Genomic DNA, 17,369 nt, shown 5'->3' with positions numbered 1-17,369 from the left:
TGCCCAAAAGGGGTCATTCCAGCGCTCCATTTCGCCATCCGCCCGTTGCCGCTCCGGCAGGCAAAATGTCTCCGCGCGAAACAGAGTCGAACTGGCTCATCGGCCGTTGAGTCAATGACTCTGGTCAATGAGCTTCCTCGGTGACGTCCCGCCTCCCAAGGGTCATCCCTCGGTCTTTTCACCCCGAATGTCTCAATCGTTCCCCAGTTGTTCCGAGTCCCGCAAGGGCCCTGTCGACATGTGCTTCACATCATCACAGTGAACACTAAACAACGGGGATGGGACATTGTTTGGTTGCAGCTAGCAGTATATTCAATCTTGAACTACGTAGAGATATATACCGAATAGACATTCTGGTAGCCAGTGATGCTGCCACAAGCACAAGAAAATCATTCTCTTGATGAAATGAATCAGAACGCAGAAATGAGAACCGTTGTAGAATCGAAGACAAACGGTGCGGCGACTGAGCCGTTGGTATCTTTTGAAGCCTTCCCCTCCCCCTTCCTGTTCATCAATATCGAAATACCTGGTAATCATGGTCCAACGCCGCTGTATCTCGTGCTCTTCGTATTATCTTCAGACCTGTCGTAAATGAGGGGTATCTCTCGGCGTCGGTCCAGCCCAGGCCGGAGGTATATCGGTCTCCCCCTTTTTTTTTTTTTCTTCTCGTTGGAACTTCGTAGATGGCGTTTTTAGAATTTGGTGGATGACGCTGTGTCGAGGTGACCATAGGAGCTTTGTCTTTGATGGCCCTCCATGGGTTGCGCTTTGCGGCCTTGTACGCTCGTCTTCTTGATGGCCTTCTCGTCCCGGAATTCCGTGTAGTGGTCGTCATCCACCGCAGACGCGTCGCTGCCGAATTGAGGGAATCGGAAATCGTCGTCGCGGGATCTGGGAGGGCTTCTCGGGCTCATGGCCGGGCGGTCGTCACCGGTGTAGCGGAATCCGCCCTCACCGCGACCCTTGTCTGGCATTGCCATGCCGACCAGAGCACGGATGACACCCATGAGAACGACAATGACGTAAATGAGGAGGATTCCGGTAGAGATGAGAGCCTCTTGGACAATGCCACGGCGAAGCATATCTGTAACGTGGGTCACGGCGCCCGTGACTTCGTCTGTTGTCACGGATGACGGGGAGGCAAGGAAGGTTGTTAGGTCCGAATCGCCGGAGATGGACTCTTGAGCACCGAGGCTGAAGGTGTCGTTGGCAAACAGAGGGAACGTGACCTGTGAGTGGTCGTGAACCCAGGTAAGTCCCTTTTGGACAGCTTCGACCTTGAGGCCAATCGTGCAGCGGACGACGTCCTTGATAGGGTTGATGAGGATGGTGCCGTTGAACACGGTCTCCAATCCAGTTGTCATAGTGCTGGTAAATGTGTTCAGGGTGTTGTTGACGGCCGAAGTAGCGTTGGTGACGTATCCGAGCATGTCGTTGTTGATCTCGTTCTGCGTCGATAGCACGACACCGTTGGCGTCTTGAGCCCACGATCTGGAGACGTCTTCAAGCGAAGTGACGACTTCGTCGGCGAAATCGCCTACTTGGCTAGCGAGCGCAGGCACTTGTTTCTCAATCACCCTGAGCAGGAGATACTGGCAGAAACAGGAGAAAAAGCCTGCGATAGCAAGAGCCAGAACGAAAAGAGCTGGAAGCGATGTGGCGTATGCAATGGCCCATCGTACAAGGATCTGGCGCTTGCCCTTGAAGTGAGACGCAATCTTGATACCCCAGGTAGCAGTCATGGGGCGAGAAGCGATGTAGACGACGTCCATCGAGTCGTACTGGTTGCTGGCCATGATCTTGGCGTGTTTCCTCTCGCGTCTCCAACGTCTAATCTCCAGCCACGCCATAGGCGCGATGACCAGCACAGCTAGGATGGAGAGAACGACAATGAAAATGATGCGGGCCTTCTGAATCATGCCCCTCAGTTCGTCGAAGAAGTCGGCAATGTTGTTGTTGGTCGAACAAAACTTCATTGCCTGCTTCTGGGCGACGGGGAAGACGGACCGGTCGAACTTGTATCCCTTGTATGCATCTTCGACGGTCTGCTTGAGGAGGTTGAAGGGGAATGAGATGGCCTCGGCGGTCATGTTCTGGACCTCGTCAAAAGTAGGAAGGTCGTCGTTAAGCTTGTTTAGGTCGCCAACGAAGCCGCTGGTGTCGATCTTCAGGTCACGCAGATCGTTGACGGGTCCTGAGAAGTCGACCTTGGGGAAGTCGGGCAGGACGCTGCCGAGGACGGAGCCTTCGATGGCGTCGACAGCCTTGTTGATACCATCGGACAGGCTCTTGGACGCATCGTCGATGGTGTTGCTGATGTCGCCCAATGCCTTGTTCATGGCGTCCGTGAACTTCTTGGTAACATCCGAAGCGACGTCAAGTCCGCCATGGATAAAGGCAGTGATAAGACAGGTGTACATTGAGGTCAACATGTTGATGACGAAGATGATTAGGTTCTGGACACCAGTGATGACCAGACCAAGCATAGCGACCATGCCATCAAGTGTCTTCTCGATGCCTGTTGCCGATAGTTCGTTCACACCGACAGAGAGGTAGTGAGGCATGGATGCCATTGCGCTGCCAATGTCTTCGACCTTGGTACAAGCAGAGAGCGCCTTTTGGTTCGCTTCGTCGACATTGTCGTTTAAACTGGCGATGAGCAGGATGACTCTGAGGAGGACGAGTAGGAGCAGGATCGTCCACCGGTTCAGCCAGATCTGGGAGAGCCTGGCGCGAAGACTGAGGTACGGCGTAATGTAGGGGGCAGTGTCGGCTCGCGCTTGTTGCGTCTTTCTAAGCTCCGCCATCTCGAGCGAGTCCGACCTAAGGGAGTCGGGGACGGCCGGGTAGGCCTCATCTTTTTTATTCCGTGAGGAAAACATCTTGAGTCTGTAGAGAGCGTAAGAGGATGATGCAAATGTTTCTTGACCAGCAAAAGTAAAAGCAAAACAGGATTTCAAGATCCGCAAACGAAGAAGAGAGAGCGGTCGACGCCGAGAAGGAAATATTATGCGTTGACGATTGATGACAAGAATTAAGTGAATCACTCGACGCAAAGATGAAAAGAGGAAGGAGAGAGGAAAAAGGAGAGTGACAAAGGAAACCCGTCAAGCACTGATTCTGAACAAGCTTCTATGATTCCATGGTGGGGTATGACTTGGGAGAGCAGGAATACGCAGGACGATGATGACTTGGAAGGACGACAGAGACAAGAGATGAGAGACGTGACTGGGAAGCACACACAATAAAAAGGAAGCCGACTAACACGGCCCCAGGCCTCGCGGCGTCGCACAGAAGGTTCCCTAGCCGCGCAACAAGGGCAACTCGAGAGAAGAAAGAAGACGGCTTACCTGATTCACACCACAATGCCAAATAAAGTCGTCAAAAGACCCTTTGGCCGCGGCCTTAAAGGATATTAACTCGACTTGGCCCAAATCGCTGTTCCGTTTGGCGGCACCGGGTAAGGGTGGATTTGGGTGAAGCCGTTTTCTAAGCGCGCTCTACGGCTGCTCTCAGCCAACCAAATGCGTCGTCCAGGGTCACGATGAGCGGTTGCCCAAACGCTGCTAAGGCAAAGCGATATTTCCGGAAGACGAGATGGGGCTCTCGAGGCTTAATGTCGTGTAGCCGTATAGTCAGATCGGATGATGTTTAGCCCTGTAACAGTAGACTCGGTCTGTCTTCAGAGCAGGGCTAAGTGGGAGAGCTGATGGAATGAGCACGCTTGGCGAGAATGGTAAACCGTGTGTTGTCGGTTGTTGTTGCTCCTACAATGAGGTCTTATCGAACGATGAGACTCTTTGCTTGAAACTTGCGTAGCGAGATCTGGTCGTTGTAATATCACATGAGCAAAGACCCAACTCAAGATGAGCCAACAGCAGATGGCTTCATGAATGGGGCGAGCTCGAGTGATATACCAATCGATGTTTGAGTCACTGAGCAAGGGGACACCACGGAGCGACAGTTGGATGGTGCCCATCTTTCCAAAAACCGCCATTCTGGGGGTGTAGCAGAGGATGAAAGGCATTTTAACGTGAACCCGGTCTCGTTCATAGGCTCGGGTTGATGCGAGAGCTCATGGCAGGAATGCGCTGTGACGCCATTGGCAAGCCGAGAGCATTATTGCGGAGAGTTCTTCTCCCACCGGGCCACCTCGTGGACGGCGCTGCCCAGTCCGCATCCCCGTCACGAGTCACGCCAGCGAGAGCAAGCCAGGTTGGTGGTTGCTGGTGGCTGTGCCCGGCGGAGGAGGCATGGCCGGGTTTGGTGCCTTTGCGGGCGAAGAAACGGTGAGTTGGCCCTGGTTTAGGGTGGTCTGGACGAATTCTCGATCCTGGATTTGCTGGCGCACCCGGGGCGGTTTCCTTGCGGAGCTGCACGAAGGGTCATGGTGACTGGGGAGAGGTCGTGAAGACGCCTAACAGCCACAGGAAGCGAAGCAGGAACAGAGCAAAGATCGTCAGCCAGCGAACGAGAAGAGGCAGCGGATGGCTGGCGCTTGCATGGGACCCCTACATGCTTTGCCAAAGTTTTTGTCCAATCGATGCGCAGAGGAGGCCGTAGGCTCACGCCGCCAAGAGAGAACCCCTGTAAACAGATGGCGAAGAAGGCGGGAATTGGCAAAGACATGGTGGGATAATGGGACGGGGCCCTGGGCGGGAATTTTTGGTGTTGTCACTTGTGTTTGGCTCCTCTCTGTCCCCGATGCCCGTCCTTACTGGGCATTCCTTGCCTCCAAAGAAGCTCGTCGACCGACGAGCGATGATCCATGCCAAGCGTTTTGCCACTTAGCGCGACGGAATGCGAAAACCGGTTTGCGACAGGAACGGCTTCTTGGAGGCTGATCTTGGTCAGACAGCTCGAAAGCTTACTTATGCGATTCCCACAAATGTGGCATCCCAGGAAGTGTTCGTCCCAAGCCATTGGTTACGTCCAAGATGCACAGATAAGAGCCGGACGACAGGCAAGAAGGAGGGCGCCGTGGGCCTTTCCACGATTTCCCGACGCTACCCCGACTTGCCGATGGCAGGCGCAGTGGGGTGAGGGTGAGGTTGCGGATGCTCTCTGTCGGTCATTTCTCGCGCGATCGGCCAGGCCCAAGGCAAGGTACGATGTATACCACCGATTTTCATGCCCGTAGTGTACCAAACCTTTGCGCCAAGAGAGTTCACAGTTTGTTTAGAGAAGGTGCCGAACGGCAATGGCTCCACTAAACAAGAAACTTGTACCTGCCCCGTGCACCTTCTCTTTTTAGTGTATGGGATCGTCTCAAGTCTTGACGCTGGCAGAGAATGATTGGCCGCTATTGGCCCGCGCTCTGCGACAATGGGCGCTTCGCTGCCGAACTCAACGCTGCGAGCCATGAGGCCGGCGCTTGCCATGTCTGCTACCGAAACAGTCATATCGAGTTGGTTCTGGTGATGAAGGGTTCATGATCGTTTCCGCGTATAAATAGCAGCTCTTCTCGTCCAGAGCAGAAATGGGCTTGCCAACGTGAAGACCACAACGAGCGACCCAGCTTGATATCGACGTCAACGATCAAAGCCGCCGCCTTCGCCTACCTTGCCGCCATCAAACTCGGCCATAACCGCCCGTGTCTCGCCTCGCATTGACATTGCCTTTGCCTCACACTTTGCATGAGCATGCTCTACGCTGACGTAGTTCAAGAAAGAATCCCCTTCTTAAATGAGAAATTCAGCATCCATCATCCCGGTTCGGCCGTGGTGCCTGAAGTGTCAATTTAAACCCACTCATATAGGCTGTATCGTTGCCCATGTAAATGTGAATAGCCTGGTTGTGAGTCCGCTGAAGACTCTGAATGTCGAAATGGTACTCTGTAAAGTGTCAAAGTGGCCTGTGCTCTTATCGATGACGCTCTGGCCAAGGTACCTAGCACCCTGTCGGATATTCTTTTGAACCACCTCTTTCCCGGGCGCGGAACGACAAAATTCCGAGCCTGCCGATTTTTCACGTCAGCTCCACTTGCCAGCCTCCTGCCCCTGCCTCCTGCCGACCAGGCCTTTGCGCATCCCGCATCGCAGCTGAGCCAACTGTGACGACCCACGGGAAGGAGCAATCTTACAGCTGTTTTCGGCAGGCGGTCTCTTCAAACCTCAAACTTCTGCAAGATCCTCTCGCGATCAGCTTGCTCTAACACCCTACAAGCTGACAGCAACAATTTGCCAATCCTGTGCGGATTCCATATAATCAGAACGGCGGCCGTCTCCATTGCGGACTTTGACCTCAATTTCGTGACTTTGCTCGCATTGATACCAATTTCTGTCACCTGATCAAACCCACTCTCGGAATCAACCCGATTCACATCTGCGCCGCGCTGAAAATTCAACTCGCGCGCAAAGTCTTCCACCCGCCAAACAATACAATCGCCCACTCTTTCTTTGACAAGTCGCAATTCATTCTTCGATCGCGTACTATTGTCTTTGCACGCGACAGCCACAATGGCCGAACCACCTCGCGACATCTCCTCCATCCTTGCGGCCCTAGGTAGGTACCCAAAGACGCGACCTGAGCATCGTCTGCGACCTCGAACATCCTTGGCTGACTATGTTTGTCTCTTCAGGCGCTGCACAAAGAGGCACATCTTCGACGCCCACCCAGGCGCAGCCCGGCATGCCTCCTGGATACCCTCCTCCCCCTGGCGGTCAAGCGCCCCCTTCATACCCTCCGATGCCCCAGCAGACCGCTCCGTATGGCGGCGGCTACCCAGGCCTGCCCCAGCCTTCGGCCAGCGGCAGCTTGGATCTCAGTTCCATTCGTCCTGTCAACTCCGGCACGGTCAGCATCGCGGACGCCATCGCGCAAGCTAAGGCCTTTGCTGCGGAAAAGGGCGTGACCTCGTATGATCGACCCATCGTCTACTCCAACGAAGCTCCCCGCGGCCCAGACTCTCGGGGGTACAGCAGGACCTCGCGCTCGCGCTCGCCTTCCAACCGTCGCGACCAGTTCCGCGACAACTTCAACCCCTACAGAGACGAGCGTCGAGGAGATGACCGTCCTACCCCCCGAGACTACAGTCACGGCCGCGAGCGCTCCTACAGCCCCGGCCCCGCGGTCACACTTTCTCTCCTCGCAACTCCAGCGCCAGAGAGCGATCCCCCTCAGAGGTAGCGGCGGCGATGACAACGCCGAGACCATTCAGATCGAGTCGAGCCTCGTTGGTCTCATTATCGGCCGTCAGGGCGAGAACCTCCGTCGGATTGAGTCGGAGTCCACCTGTCGAGTACAGTTTCTGCCTTCCAGCGACAATGGTCCCTTCCGCCAATGCAAGATCACCGGTCCTAGAGCACGACGCGCCGAAGTCAAGGAGGCTATCAACCGCATCATTGATGACAGCGGTATGGGGGCCATCAACCGCGGCGCAGCCAACCCTAAGGGTCCGCCTCCCCGCGACCATCGCGCTGGCCCTCCCGGAGGCCCTGGAGCTGCTGCTGGTGCTGCCGGGGCAGGTGCGGCAGCTCTGCGAGACGGCGAGGACTGCATGCAGATCATGGTCCCCGATAGAACCGTGGGCCTGATCATCGGTCGTGGAGGCGAGACCATCCGCGATCTCCAAGAGCGATCCGGCTGCCACATCAACATTGTCGGAGAATCAAAGAGCGTGAACGGACTCCGTCCCGTCAACTTGATCGGCTCCCGCGAGTCGGCTGCCCAGGCCAAGGATCTGATCATGGAAATTGTCGACAGCGACAGTCGAAACGAAGGTCAGCCTGCTGCCCCGGCAAAGAAGCCTCCGAGGCAGGATGGCGGTCACCAAAGAGACTCCGGCGCTGGAGGCGGCGGCGACAAGATTCACGATGCCATCTATGTCCCCTCCGAGGCCGTTGGCATGATCATTGGAAAGGGAGGCGAGACCATTCGGGACATGCAGAACGGCACCGGGTGCAAAATCAACGTTGCGCAGTCTTCTGGTCCAGGTGAGGTTCAGCGAGAGATTGCTCTCATCGGCTCGCGTGATAGCATTACCCGCGCCAAGCAGGCGATCGAGGAGAAGGTCGACGCAGTGGTGAGTTGATTTCTAAATATGCATGATGCCGGCTTGGTTACTAACGTATGACAGCGGCAGAAGAACTCTGGAGGCGGTGGTGGTGGTGGTGGCGGTGGCCGCGGTCGCCAGAACCAGGACTATGACAGAAGCTACTCTCAGCAGGCATCTAACCCACCAGCACCAGGATCGACTAATCAGCCAGCTGCTCAGGCTCCCGTTGGAGCCGACGGTGCTGACCCGTACGCTCAGTGTAAGTACATGGAGAACGCAGGCAACATCTTGAACGCACACTAACATATCACAGACGGAGGATACCAGAACTATCTCGCCCTTTGGTACCAGTCCCTTGTGTATCAGCAACAACAAGGCGGCGCAGCCGGCCAACCCGGCCAGCCTGGTGCTCAGCCTCCATCAGGCTCCTCGTAGAGGCAGCCGCATGCGCTCTTTCCAGTGAGGGCCATGCTTGTGTGATGTGATTGATCACTTGCCACGGTCCTCGACATGATGCCTCTTTTCGCATTACGTATACTGAAGTGCCGCACATGCACATTGATTCTGGTGGCTCATGGCAGTGCGAACTTACGATTCATCCGACGACTGATACCTTCATACTGCTGGACTCGGAACAGCACAGCGCCAATTTGTTTTTTTTTCTTGGACAAAATCACGAACTAGGAGGGGACCGGACATCGAAGAGGGAGACGGGCTGCCTCTGGTTTCGCTTCGCTGATTTCCCGATGCACTGCACTCGACATTTGACGATGATGATGGCACTCTTCGCTTGCACATGATCCTTGACTGGCATGACTGGGATTCGGACTTTCCTGACATGGACACGGTGCGTGATGCCGCTCTGCGACATGGTTCTGCTGCCAAATCTCCATGATCCACGCCCTTGACGCCTATGTGACGGGCTGGGACATTGTTCTGCTGGTCCCTGGACGCTCATGGACTTTACGTCGTTGTCATGCTTCACCCTATGGAATCTTGATGGGTGGCCATGATGAAACTCCGAGACACCCGCCCGGTGGCTCTGATATAAGAGATTCGGCCTAAGAAAAGCCGCAACTTCGGCTCTCGGCGACTGCCTCAAAACCGTCCGCTATTGAATCATTTTGTGGGTTCCTTGGTCAATGCTGCTCCCTCGAGCCAAGCTTGCTTGCGTTTTCCTCATGGTTCTCCCGTGTAGTCCACTTCTCCTTCTTGGTGTTTGTGGATATGATACCAACCTGGTTTATCTTTTCACGCAAAGCTGATGCTACTGATTCCCCATTTCTTTTATATTGCTGGTGGACGACGCTACTAGGGGCGGACGACGGACAGGGAAAAGAAGAAAAAAAGAAGAGCGCATTCTGTATTAATAGTAATCTCTGAGGCAATCGATTCTCATGATTTCACGCGTTTCATCAGATGCAACTGGCCCAAGCTTTACCTAGAATAAGGCCTTGACAAAGAGGCACCGCCTCGGGTTCGCGTCTGTGTCTTTGATGTGAGGAACTGATGGCATTCAGACTCCAAACCAAGTCGGAAACAATGGTGTCCATTGATGTTTGCATGCAACAACACAGCAAGGGACCACAGGCCTGGTCCTGGGCCACTCACGTGAGAATCTCTCTTGATCTCATGTACCTTGCTTTTGCTCTTGACCCTGTTCCTTTTGTCTGCCAACCACTTCTTGGGGGGTTGCGTGTCCTACACCTCTCGAGATCCCAGCGCGGCCCTTGCACATGGCCCCGCGGACATTGCCTAATTGACATGTGGGTTGCGGATGCGCCTAGGCGGTCGGCGGGGAGGCACCGCGAACTCACTGTTTCAACGACGAGGAATGGCACACGCATCATCTCCAAACCACGGAGTTACAGACATAACTACGTGCTCTATAGCCCCATTTTCGATCATCGGTCGAGCCAGGTAGAGAACAAGGGTGGTGGCACTGCATGCGGAGGGGGGATAGAGAGACATTGGGGCTTGGAGCGGCATGCCATGGCGCCTCGGCCTGGACCGTGGCCGAGGGGACACTTTTTTTTTTTTATGATTTTTTTGAGATTCGAAGGTCTGACATGCCAGCACGCTTATTGGCAGGAAGTGATGTCGAAAGGATGTTGAGTAATCACGAGGCGCACCGTTTGATGGACGAGCATGATATCAAGGGTGAGTGGTTTGTGCGAGTGGTCGATGTGTCATCGAACAGACGTCCTCGCTTATCTACGTGTGCGACATCGGGCTTGAGATTTGGTTTCTTGCGACATGGCTATCGCGACAACTCAAACTAGGGGTTTGACTTCCAGCGTGCAGCTTCGGCGAATTATCATCTTGACGCAGAGCTGATGCCTTACAGAGCCTGTGCGCCGCAGCAGACGGATGCGTGTGATGATGGCAGGCTGGGCTGGGTTTGAAGTCTTTAATGCTCGGAGTTAACTCCAGCGGGTATGGTTTGACTGAGAGAGAGTGTGTGTGTGAGTATGTGTGTGCGCGCGCGTGCCATCGTGGCAGGGCTATGGTTTGTATCTGCAGGCCATTCGATGAGATAGACTGTGCGTGACGATGCCCACGCCTGTGCCGGGCGGAAAGCCCCCGAGCACCCTAAAGGATCTGCCACTCGATCGGGGGGAGAAACTAGATGGATCGGCGGAGATGGATGCTTTCGAGACATGTCTTGATGGGTACACAGGCATGGATAAGGCACGTCGTGGCCTTGCGTCCATGGCTCTTGGTATGTTTTGTCAGGTCATGTCACGTCATGTCATGACAGGACACGAATCCCTTGAGATGAGTCGCAGTGAGGTGAAGACTGTGATAGACGTGAGGAAACAATTCCGCTACGTAGAGGCATGGACGAGGCACGTCGTGGTGTTGGGATCATGGCACGGCCCTGAGCTGAGTCGCAGTAAGGTTAAGGTTATTGCAGACGTGAGGAACCGAATCCGCCGCGAAGTGTATCTTGCAGAAGGATTTCCCGTATCGGTCTGATGTAAGGCGCTTGCCGACGCACGCAAACTATACAAACACTTCACCGCGGGGGGAACCCCGTTGTCCGCGGCTAATGCTATTTCCCCGATCGCAACAGGACTCGACGTGTCAACCAAACGAGAAACAAGAAGAGGGCTGGCAGATGTTACTCTTGTTAAAAGAACTCTGCGCGAGGGCCTTTGGGGTCTGGGCGATTCGAGCGAGAGATATAGCTGGCTTCCGGAGCGAGCATCGGTGGATGCTTGGAAGGCCCGTGTATGGCGGTCGCTGATGTTTCTGCCTTATCTGGCTGCATGTGCCGATCCATTGTTGCATCGCAGGACAAACCAGGCCATGAGGGCGGAGCAATCTTGCATGGGGCTGTGTAGATCTAGCAAAACGAGGCCATCCCGGTCTGCCACTTGATCCATCCGAGTAGACTCGTCTGGGGAAGCAGGCCAGTGCATGTACCAAAGGGGTGACAGAAGAGACGCGGATAGAAAAGAAGAGATGTGCGGGTGTGGGAGGGCGAAAGTGAGAGACAGGAGATCTGCCGTTTGCGAGGGAGCTCCCATCCCGGAGCTATGCTGATGCTGCATGCAAGTGTCATGCCGCATTGCCCAGCCCATGATCCATGCTTCCTTCTTTTGCCCAACCCTTGACCACCCTAAGAAACTTTGGCATCCCCAAAGCTTGTCTTTTGCTCTTGATCCGTGCCTCCGTGGCCCTCGAGTTGTTTTGTAGAGGCGAAGACACCAGTTACGCCGGGTTCGTCCGCTGAGGCCGAAGAGGCTAGATTGTCTCAGCGCCGTTGAAAGGATACATCGGTCGAGATCGCCCTCTTCTCAGGGTTGGGGAATGTCACTGCAAGCCATAGCGTCTTTCAAATAGTACGCGGAGAGGGGGCTCTACAGCTCTAGCGCAAATGCCCTCGCCTCATTGCTTTGAAGGTCCCGTTCCGCCCCCTTCATCTTTGGGCTCTGCCCCATACAGGCATACAGAGTAGATGGGACGGGGAGCTTGCCGTGCCCATCGCCGCCGGCAGAGTGCCGTAGGCCGCGTGGATGTTTGAGCTGGACACAGCGCAGGCATCCGGAGGCGGAGGGGGGGCCTCCTGCTGCTACATCCTGCATCTGGACTGCTGCAAGACGGTTGCTAGCTGCATGTGCGTGCAATGGTCGCTTCTGGCTCATCTCTGATTGTTGCTTTTTTCTCTCTTTCTATCCCATTTTCTTACGCGTCTAGCCTTCGGCTCCTTTTGGTTCCTTTTCGATAGGGCGAGGACTTTGCGCTGCTGACCTGCCTTGATCTGCCCGTGCCGGCTGCTTCACCCTGCGCACTCCCTTTCCTTCTTCTCTTCTTGTTGCTCGCTCGCCCGTCAAGCGTGCTTTCTTGGATGTGCTAGAGCCCCCTGTGTCGATCACTTGTAAAGCTTTGTGGCTGCTCATCCTTCGCGGGTTTTTAGTCATCTTCTCCTCTGCCGTTATACATTCCTCCCTTGCCCCAGTCTCGACCGTTGTGGCATCTCTTCTTCTTCCTCGTATTGAGGCTTCAATCGTATTGAAAGCCAACAACCAGTGGAGGACCCTCCAACTCTGGTCCCCCCCAACCATCATTTTACCTACACACCATCGATACTCATTCAGTCTATCGTTGCCATTGCAGGTCAAAACAGAGTCAGCCGTCATTCTTATTATCTTCAACCTCTACGCCTTCGTTTTGAAACATCACCATGTGTCGCCTCGTGCTCTTCGCGGGAACTTGCACGCGCTGCAACGAGTCCCTCACCTGGGCCGACCTCTCGCAGCAGCTGTCATGTCTGGAGGCCAAGAACGCAGACAGCTTCGGTTCCTGTCGCCGCGGCGTCGAAATCGAGACGCATGCCTTCGACCAGGAGTGCGATGCCTGTGCCGGCGAGGATGAGGGTGTTGCGGGCATGGATTTTGGGGAGCAGGAGTACCAGCAATATCAGCCATACCAACAACACCAATCTGCATCGGCATCGGCATCGACCCCGTCAATAGCTCAAAGCTCAAGCAAGAGGGGCAGCGGCAGGGAAGACGGAGAAGGGAGGAAGAAGAAGAGAGCGAGGACGTGAGGTCCCTGCGACAGTGGCAACGATGAAACGACGACAAGGACACGATTCGAACTGGAGATTCCCCTCTACTCTTCGCGAGGCGTTTGGTGTTCAAAGGACTTGCTCAAATGGCATTGGGTGCGGGGCTTGGCAATCAGCGTGATATTCCATCATGGCACTGTCATCAACTGGAAAGCATACTGGTACTATGGGCACACGAAGACATACAATAACCAGGACAGATGGACGAAATGGTTTGGACACGCACAAAGTACGGGAGGACAGCGGATTCTCTGCAGCATTCCTGGAGGGAAGAGAAAGAGGAGAGATACCCTAGTCTACGTTTGTGGCGTGCCGATCGGGAGGGGCTTCTAGTGAGGGGATCCGGCCTTCTTGGCATGCGGGTGATGCACAATGCGCATCTCGATGTTGAGATGGGGGACGTTGGGAAGTCATGTGCTAACTTACTGGTAACACACAATTGTAATTAAAGCAAAAGTTGGGTCTGTTTTTTCGAGAAAACGGCCTTGTAACAATGGCTTAATGGAGCGAGGTTTCTCGTCGTCATATGCATGTGGCGCCGTTGGATTCTGTAAAGCGGCCCATTGTGATTGTTCCTTGGCAATTTACGATGAGCCTCCCGTTCGAACGCAACGACTTGCTGTTCTCTGCTGACTCTTCTCCTGAGTGACAACTCTAACATCCATCCAATCCGTCACTACGTCTTGTATGCCTTACTACCTCGATTCCCCTGATCTCACCCCCCTACCAGGTGGCCTCAAAGGTTCGGTCACATTCCGGCAGCGGAACACCGATGGCCTTGTCCCAATCTCCCATCATCTGAGCCCGTGCGCCTGAGCCATCTAAGGGCAAATGCATCATATCAAATGACGGACAATAGAAGCGATTGTATCTGCCAGTTGTGATTCACGATGAAACAAGCTCAGTGATCCGACGTTGCTGCTCAAGTCGTTGTTACTTGCCGCAGTAGTTGGAACCATAGACGCCAGCTAACCGTAGCGCAGTTGCAGCATCGTGTCAGTAATGTCCTCAATGTTTAGAGTTAGTACCTTTTCCCAATTGCACTGTTTCCAGCTGGGAGCTGAGCCTATTCCCGGCCCGGAAAGGGTGTATCAAAGGCGACTCTACCTTGCGGATGAGGTCCTGTATTCGATGCTGATGTTATAGAGCTGCCATCTCCAACGTCGAAAGTAATTTGTGTATACGTTTAAATCTCTCTACTTTTGTATTTACTCCTCAGTAGCAAACTTCTCACAATGATTTAATGGAAGTCATAGTGCATAACGTGCTTCTTCATCCAAACCTGGTGCCAACGCCTACTGTCATTTCAGGTACTCGAGGCACCTAATGAATCTGCATGAAGATTGCATATGAATCATTCATGATTTATCGACAGACTCAACTATCAACCCATCCTCCTGGAATGTGCAAAGGCGGGTTTTCTATCTGCGCCCAAAAGTCCCCAGCATACTCCCATGCGTCAAGGTCCCATATAAGTTTCCAATCTTGTGGTTCGGGCCCATATGTAAAAGACACGAGCCTCCAACCCGAAATTGCGCGCATTTCGGGCTCTTCGAAATTCCCACCAACCCATGGACCGAACCACCGCCGAAGCCGTAATGGGGTATTAGAGAGATACAGCTCCAGCTCCCGCTTGCCATATTCGATCACATCTAACCCTGAGGCCTGAACGTCTTCGACCCAACACAACAACACTTTCTGGATGAAGCGTAACCATGGTTTGCAGCCTCTACGCATTACGGAAATTATCTCTCCTGCACGGATCAATCCAGCAAAAACCGGTGTCGTTGGGACTGAGCCAAAATCTTTGGGCTCTGTGTGGCTAAGATCCTCTACAGATAGACCTTTGAAAATCCATCGAGCAAGCTCTCGCCACGGACGGAATTCTCGATCTCCTATCTTATTAATTACCTGTAATTTGGAGTTGGGGAACGCTACGCTGTGAGCCAAGTCATTGAAATACCCCTTGGCAAAACTGATAAGTGAGCTTTCTCGGGATATCCCAAGAACCACTCGAAAACCTGCAGGTTTCAGGTTAACACCTTTGCGTAGATCTTCGAGCAGGACTTCAGGTCTGACAAAATCCCAATCCAAGCAATTAAATCGCACTTCTGGAGAAAGTTGATAATATGAGTCCAGTCCTATTGGTCCCATCTTGATCATCGTTTCGAGGAAGCCAGGAACTCTCCATATTAAATCCGGTAGGTTAGTTGATAGTTCATCAACGTCTCCAGAGATGAAGTATTGCTCATTGTGATCCTCAAGCTCGCTAGTCTCAAGTAAATATTGGAGTAACTCGAGCGAGGGCTCTGGGTCTTGCCACCAGTCGTAGCCGATCAAACCCAAAGGGGTCCCATGAAAGTCATCTACTTCATTCAAGCTCAACCCCATGTTGACTAAGCTTTTAGTGACATCAGGCTTTCCAAACCAAACAGCGTACTGTGCACAGTGGTCAGCTAGTCCTTGATTCGGGGATCTAAGTTGGTAACGGGCCATACGTGTAGCAGTGTCCATCCATTGGGGTTGACATCTTGCAATGAAGCTTCTCCCTTATTGAAAACCTCCAGAGCTTGGTGCCACAATCCTTGGCTGACATAGCGAAATATAGGGGTATCGGAAGGCCGTCTTATCCACGGTTTGAGTGAAACTTTCCACCCAGTATACGCTCTGCACGCCTGTAAATCCCAGACTGTCTCTGATATCCACCATGGAAGCTGGACGCGTGCCTGGTGTACTTCTTTATGTTACTCAACGTCTTTCAGATTGGGGGTTTCAGAAGGAAGTTACCTTTAAACTCGGGATGATTTGGATCTGGAACCGATTGATAGAAAACACCACCGAAGAAGGAGGCTCGTCGCCACGCTACCGAAGTTACTGTCAGCTCTCTGGAGGTACCTGAAGACAAGCGTCGCCCGAAGTGTGTACTTTTCAGAGTACCTCCAGACTGAACAGGTTGGTATGTTGTTTCCATTTGGGTCGAGTTTTCTTGCATGTTTTGGCATGGTAATGACAGCAGCCGAGACTTGACCACGGAACTATACGTGCATGCTTCGTTAGAGAAGTCCCTACATAACGCTTGGTTAAGAACTCATACTCACATTGTGTAAGTTTGCTGCGAGAGAGAAAGAAGCTGTAAAGCAAACTGTATTTTCTCCTGATAACTCCGAATCAGGTCCTTCTTGAAGGTGACTTTCAGTTTCGTGATGTTCCTCCTTGACCTCTTTGCGGCGTTGATGCGTGACTGTAAATCTTCGGTCAGGGCATCAAGCTCCCCTACTGCCTGCTGACAGTACTCCATACTGAGGTTCGCCGCGCTGTTGTGGTACACTTTGTGTGTCTGCTGAGTAAACTCGGATTCCATCTCGGCGAGCACAGGTCTAAGCAGCTCTAGCTGCCGGAAGAGCTGGTTGATCTCGTTGGGGACGTCTTGGACCTCATTCCATAGCCTTTTCAACTTGATGATGCTGCTGCCGAACTTGCCCGCCATTTCGGCCACCGTCAGGGCGCTCACTACAACGCCAAATACCTCCGCCATCGCGGTGATCGTTTGTTCGTACCTCGGCGCTTATGCGCTTATAGGCGTGGTTCGTACTGGCTTTGGGGTGCGCACAAGTCGGATTAGATTTGGAGGGTTCACAACGTTGTCAATTTGGAAGAGTCAGGTTGTCAGATTGAGAAGAAACCAGGCTGTCAGATTGAAAATTCCGGGGAGTCCAGCCTTATTTGAGCAGGCGGAGAGACTGCATAGCCACGGCATGCCCTTCACAGCGTCAGGCTTTCCTGCAGGCTGTGCGAACTCGCGCATGCAAAAATGCCGCTTGGCAGGCCTTCGAAGTTGTCCCAAACGCTTAGCTTGAAAATGTCAGCTGAAGTTCTGGAGCAGCCAGTGAGAAGAACCGGCGGGGTCCTGTCGGGTCGCACTGCACTGTCTCTGGCTGGTGATGCTGGCCAATGATCAGCCGGCCCGACCTGGATTCTCTTCGACTACTTGCATCATACAAGTACCTAATCACTGTAACCCGTCGCGTGGGTTTACGGGGAGACAGAAGATGAGATGAACGAATCTCCCAGTTGCAAAAGGAGGATCACTAGAGGCCGTTTGGGCCACTTATCGTCAGTTTTAAATCACCATCTTTCTTTTGCGTAATAGATCACTCGCAAGAGACTCTCTAATGCATTTTGTATGATTTTGCGAAACGATACAATGATAGGAATTAAAAGTGACATAGTATCTAGATTGTATGCGTGCAGTATTGTCAGTCTATCCTACAATACAAAAGAAGGTATCGTCTATCT

The 17,369-nt window shown here is 53.4% G+C and overlaps 4 protein-coding genes across 4 annotated transcripts; 2 read left to right on the top strand and 2 right to left on the bottom strand.

Moving 5' to 3' along the window:
- Positions 1-692: 692 nt before the first annotated feature.
- Positions 693-2,882, bottom strand: ColSpa_11772 (plasma membrane fusion protein PRM1; the record flags this gene model as incomplete). Its single annotated transcript, XM_049277984.1, has 1 exon — positions 693-2,882. The coding sequence occupies one exon, from the start codon at positions 2,880-2,882 to the stop codon at positions 693-695; it is 2,190 nt and encodes a 729-aa protein (XP_049133941.1).
- A 3,576-nt stretch (positions 2,883-6,458) lies between these two features.
- Positions 6,459-8,431, top strand: ColSpa_11771 (far upstream element-binding protein 2; the record flags this gene model as incomplete). The annotated part of the gene is made up of 5 exons (XM_049277983.1): positions 6,459-6,504; positions 6,581-7,071; positions 7,100-8,023; positions 8,078-8,255; positions 8,310-8,431. The coding sequence occupies 5 exons, from the start codon at positions 6,459-6,461 to the stop codon at positions 8,429-8,431; spliced, it is 1,761 nt and encodes a 586-aa protein (XP_049133940.1).
- Positions 8,432-12,686: 4,255 nt separating this feature from the next.
- On the top strand, positions 12,687-13,052 carry ColSpa_11770 (uncharacterized protein; the record flags this gene model as incomplete). Its single annotated transcript, XM_049277982.1, has 1 exon — positions 12,687-13,052. One exon carries the CDS (start codon positions 12,687-12,689, stop codon positions 13,050-13,052), a length of 366 nt encoding a protein of 121 aa, XP_049133939.1.
- Positions 13,053-16,167: 3,115 nt separating this feature from the next.
- ColSpa_11769 (uncharacterized protein) lies at positions 16,168-16,608 on the bottom strand (the record flags this gene model as incomplete). The annotated part of the gene is made up of 1 exon (XM_049277981.1): positions 16,168-16,608. One exon carries the CDS (start codon positions 16,606-16,608, stop codon positions 16,168-16,170), a length of 441 nt encoding a protein of 146 aa, XP_049133938.1.
- Between the last annotated feature and the right edge of the window lie 761 nt (positions 16,609-17,369).

This window comes from Colletotrichum spaethianum (assembly GCF_022836535.1).
Source record: "Colletotrichum spaethianum MAFF 239500 DNA, contig50, whole genome shotgun sequence".
Classification (NCBI taxonomy): domain Eukaryota; kingdom Fungi; phylum Ascomycota; class Sordariomycetes; order Glomerellales; family Glomerellaceae; genus Colletotrichum; species Colletotrichum spaethianum.
The sequence above is the reverse complement of the archived record's forward strand: the minus strand, read 5'-3'. Positions and strand labels throughout refer to the sequence as shown.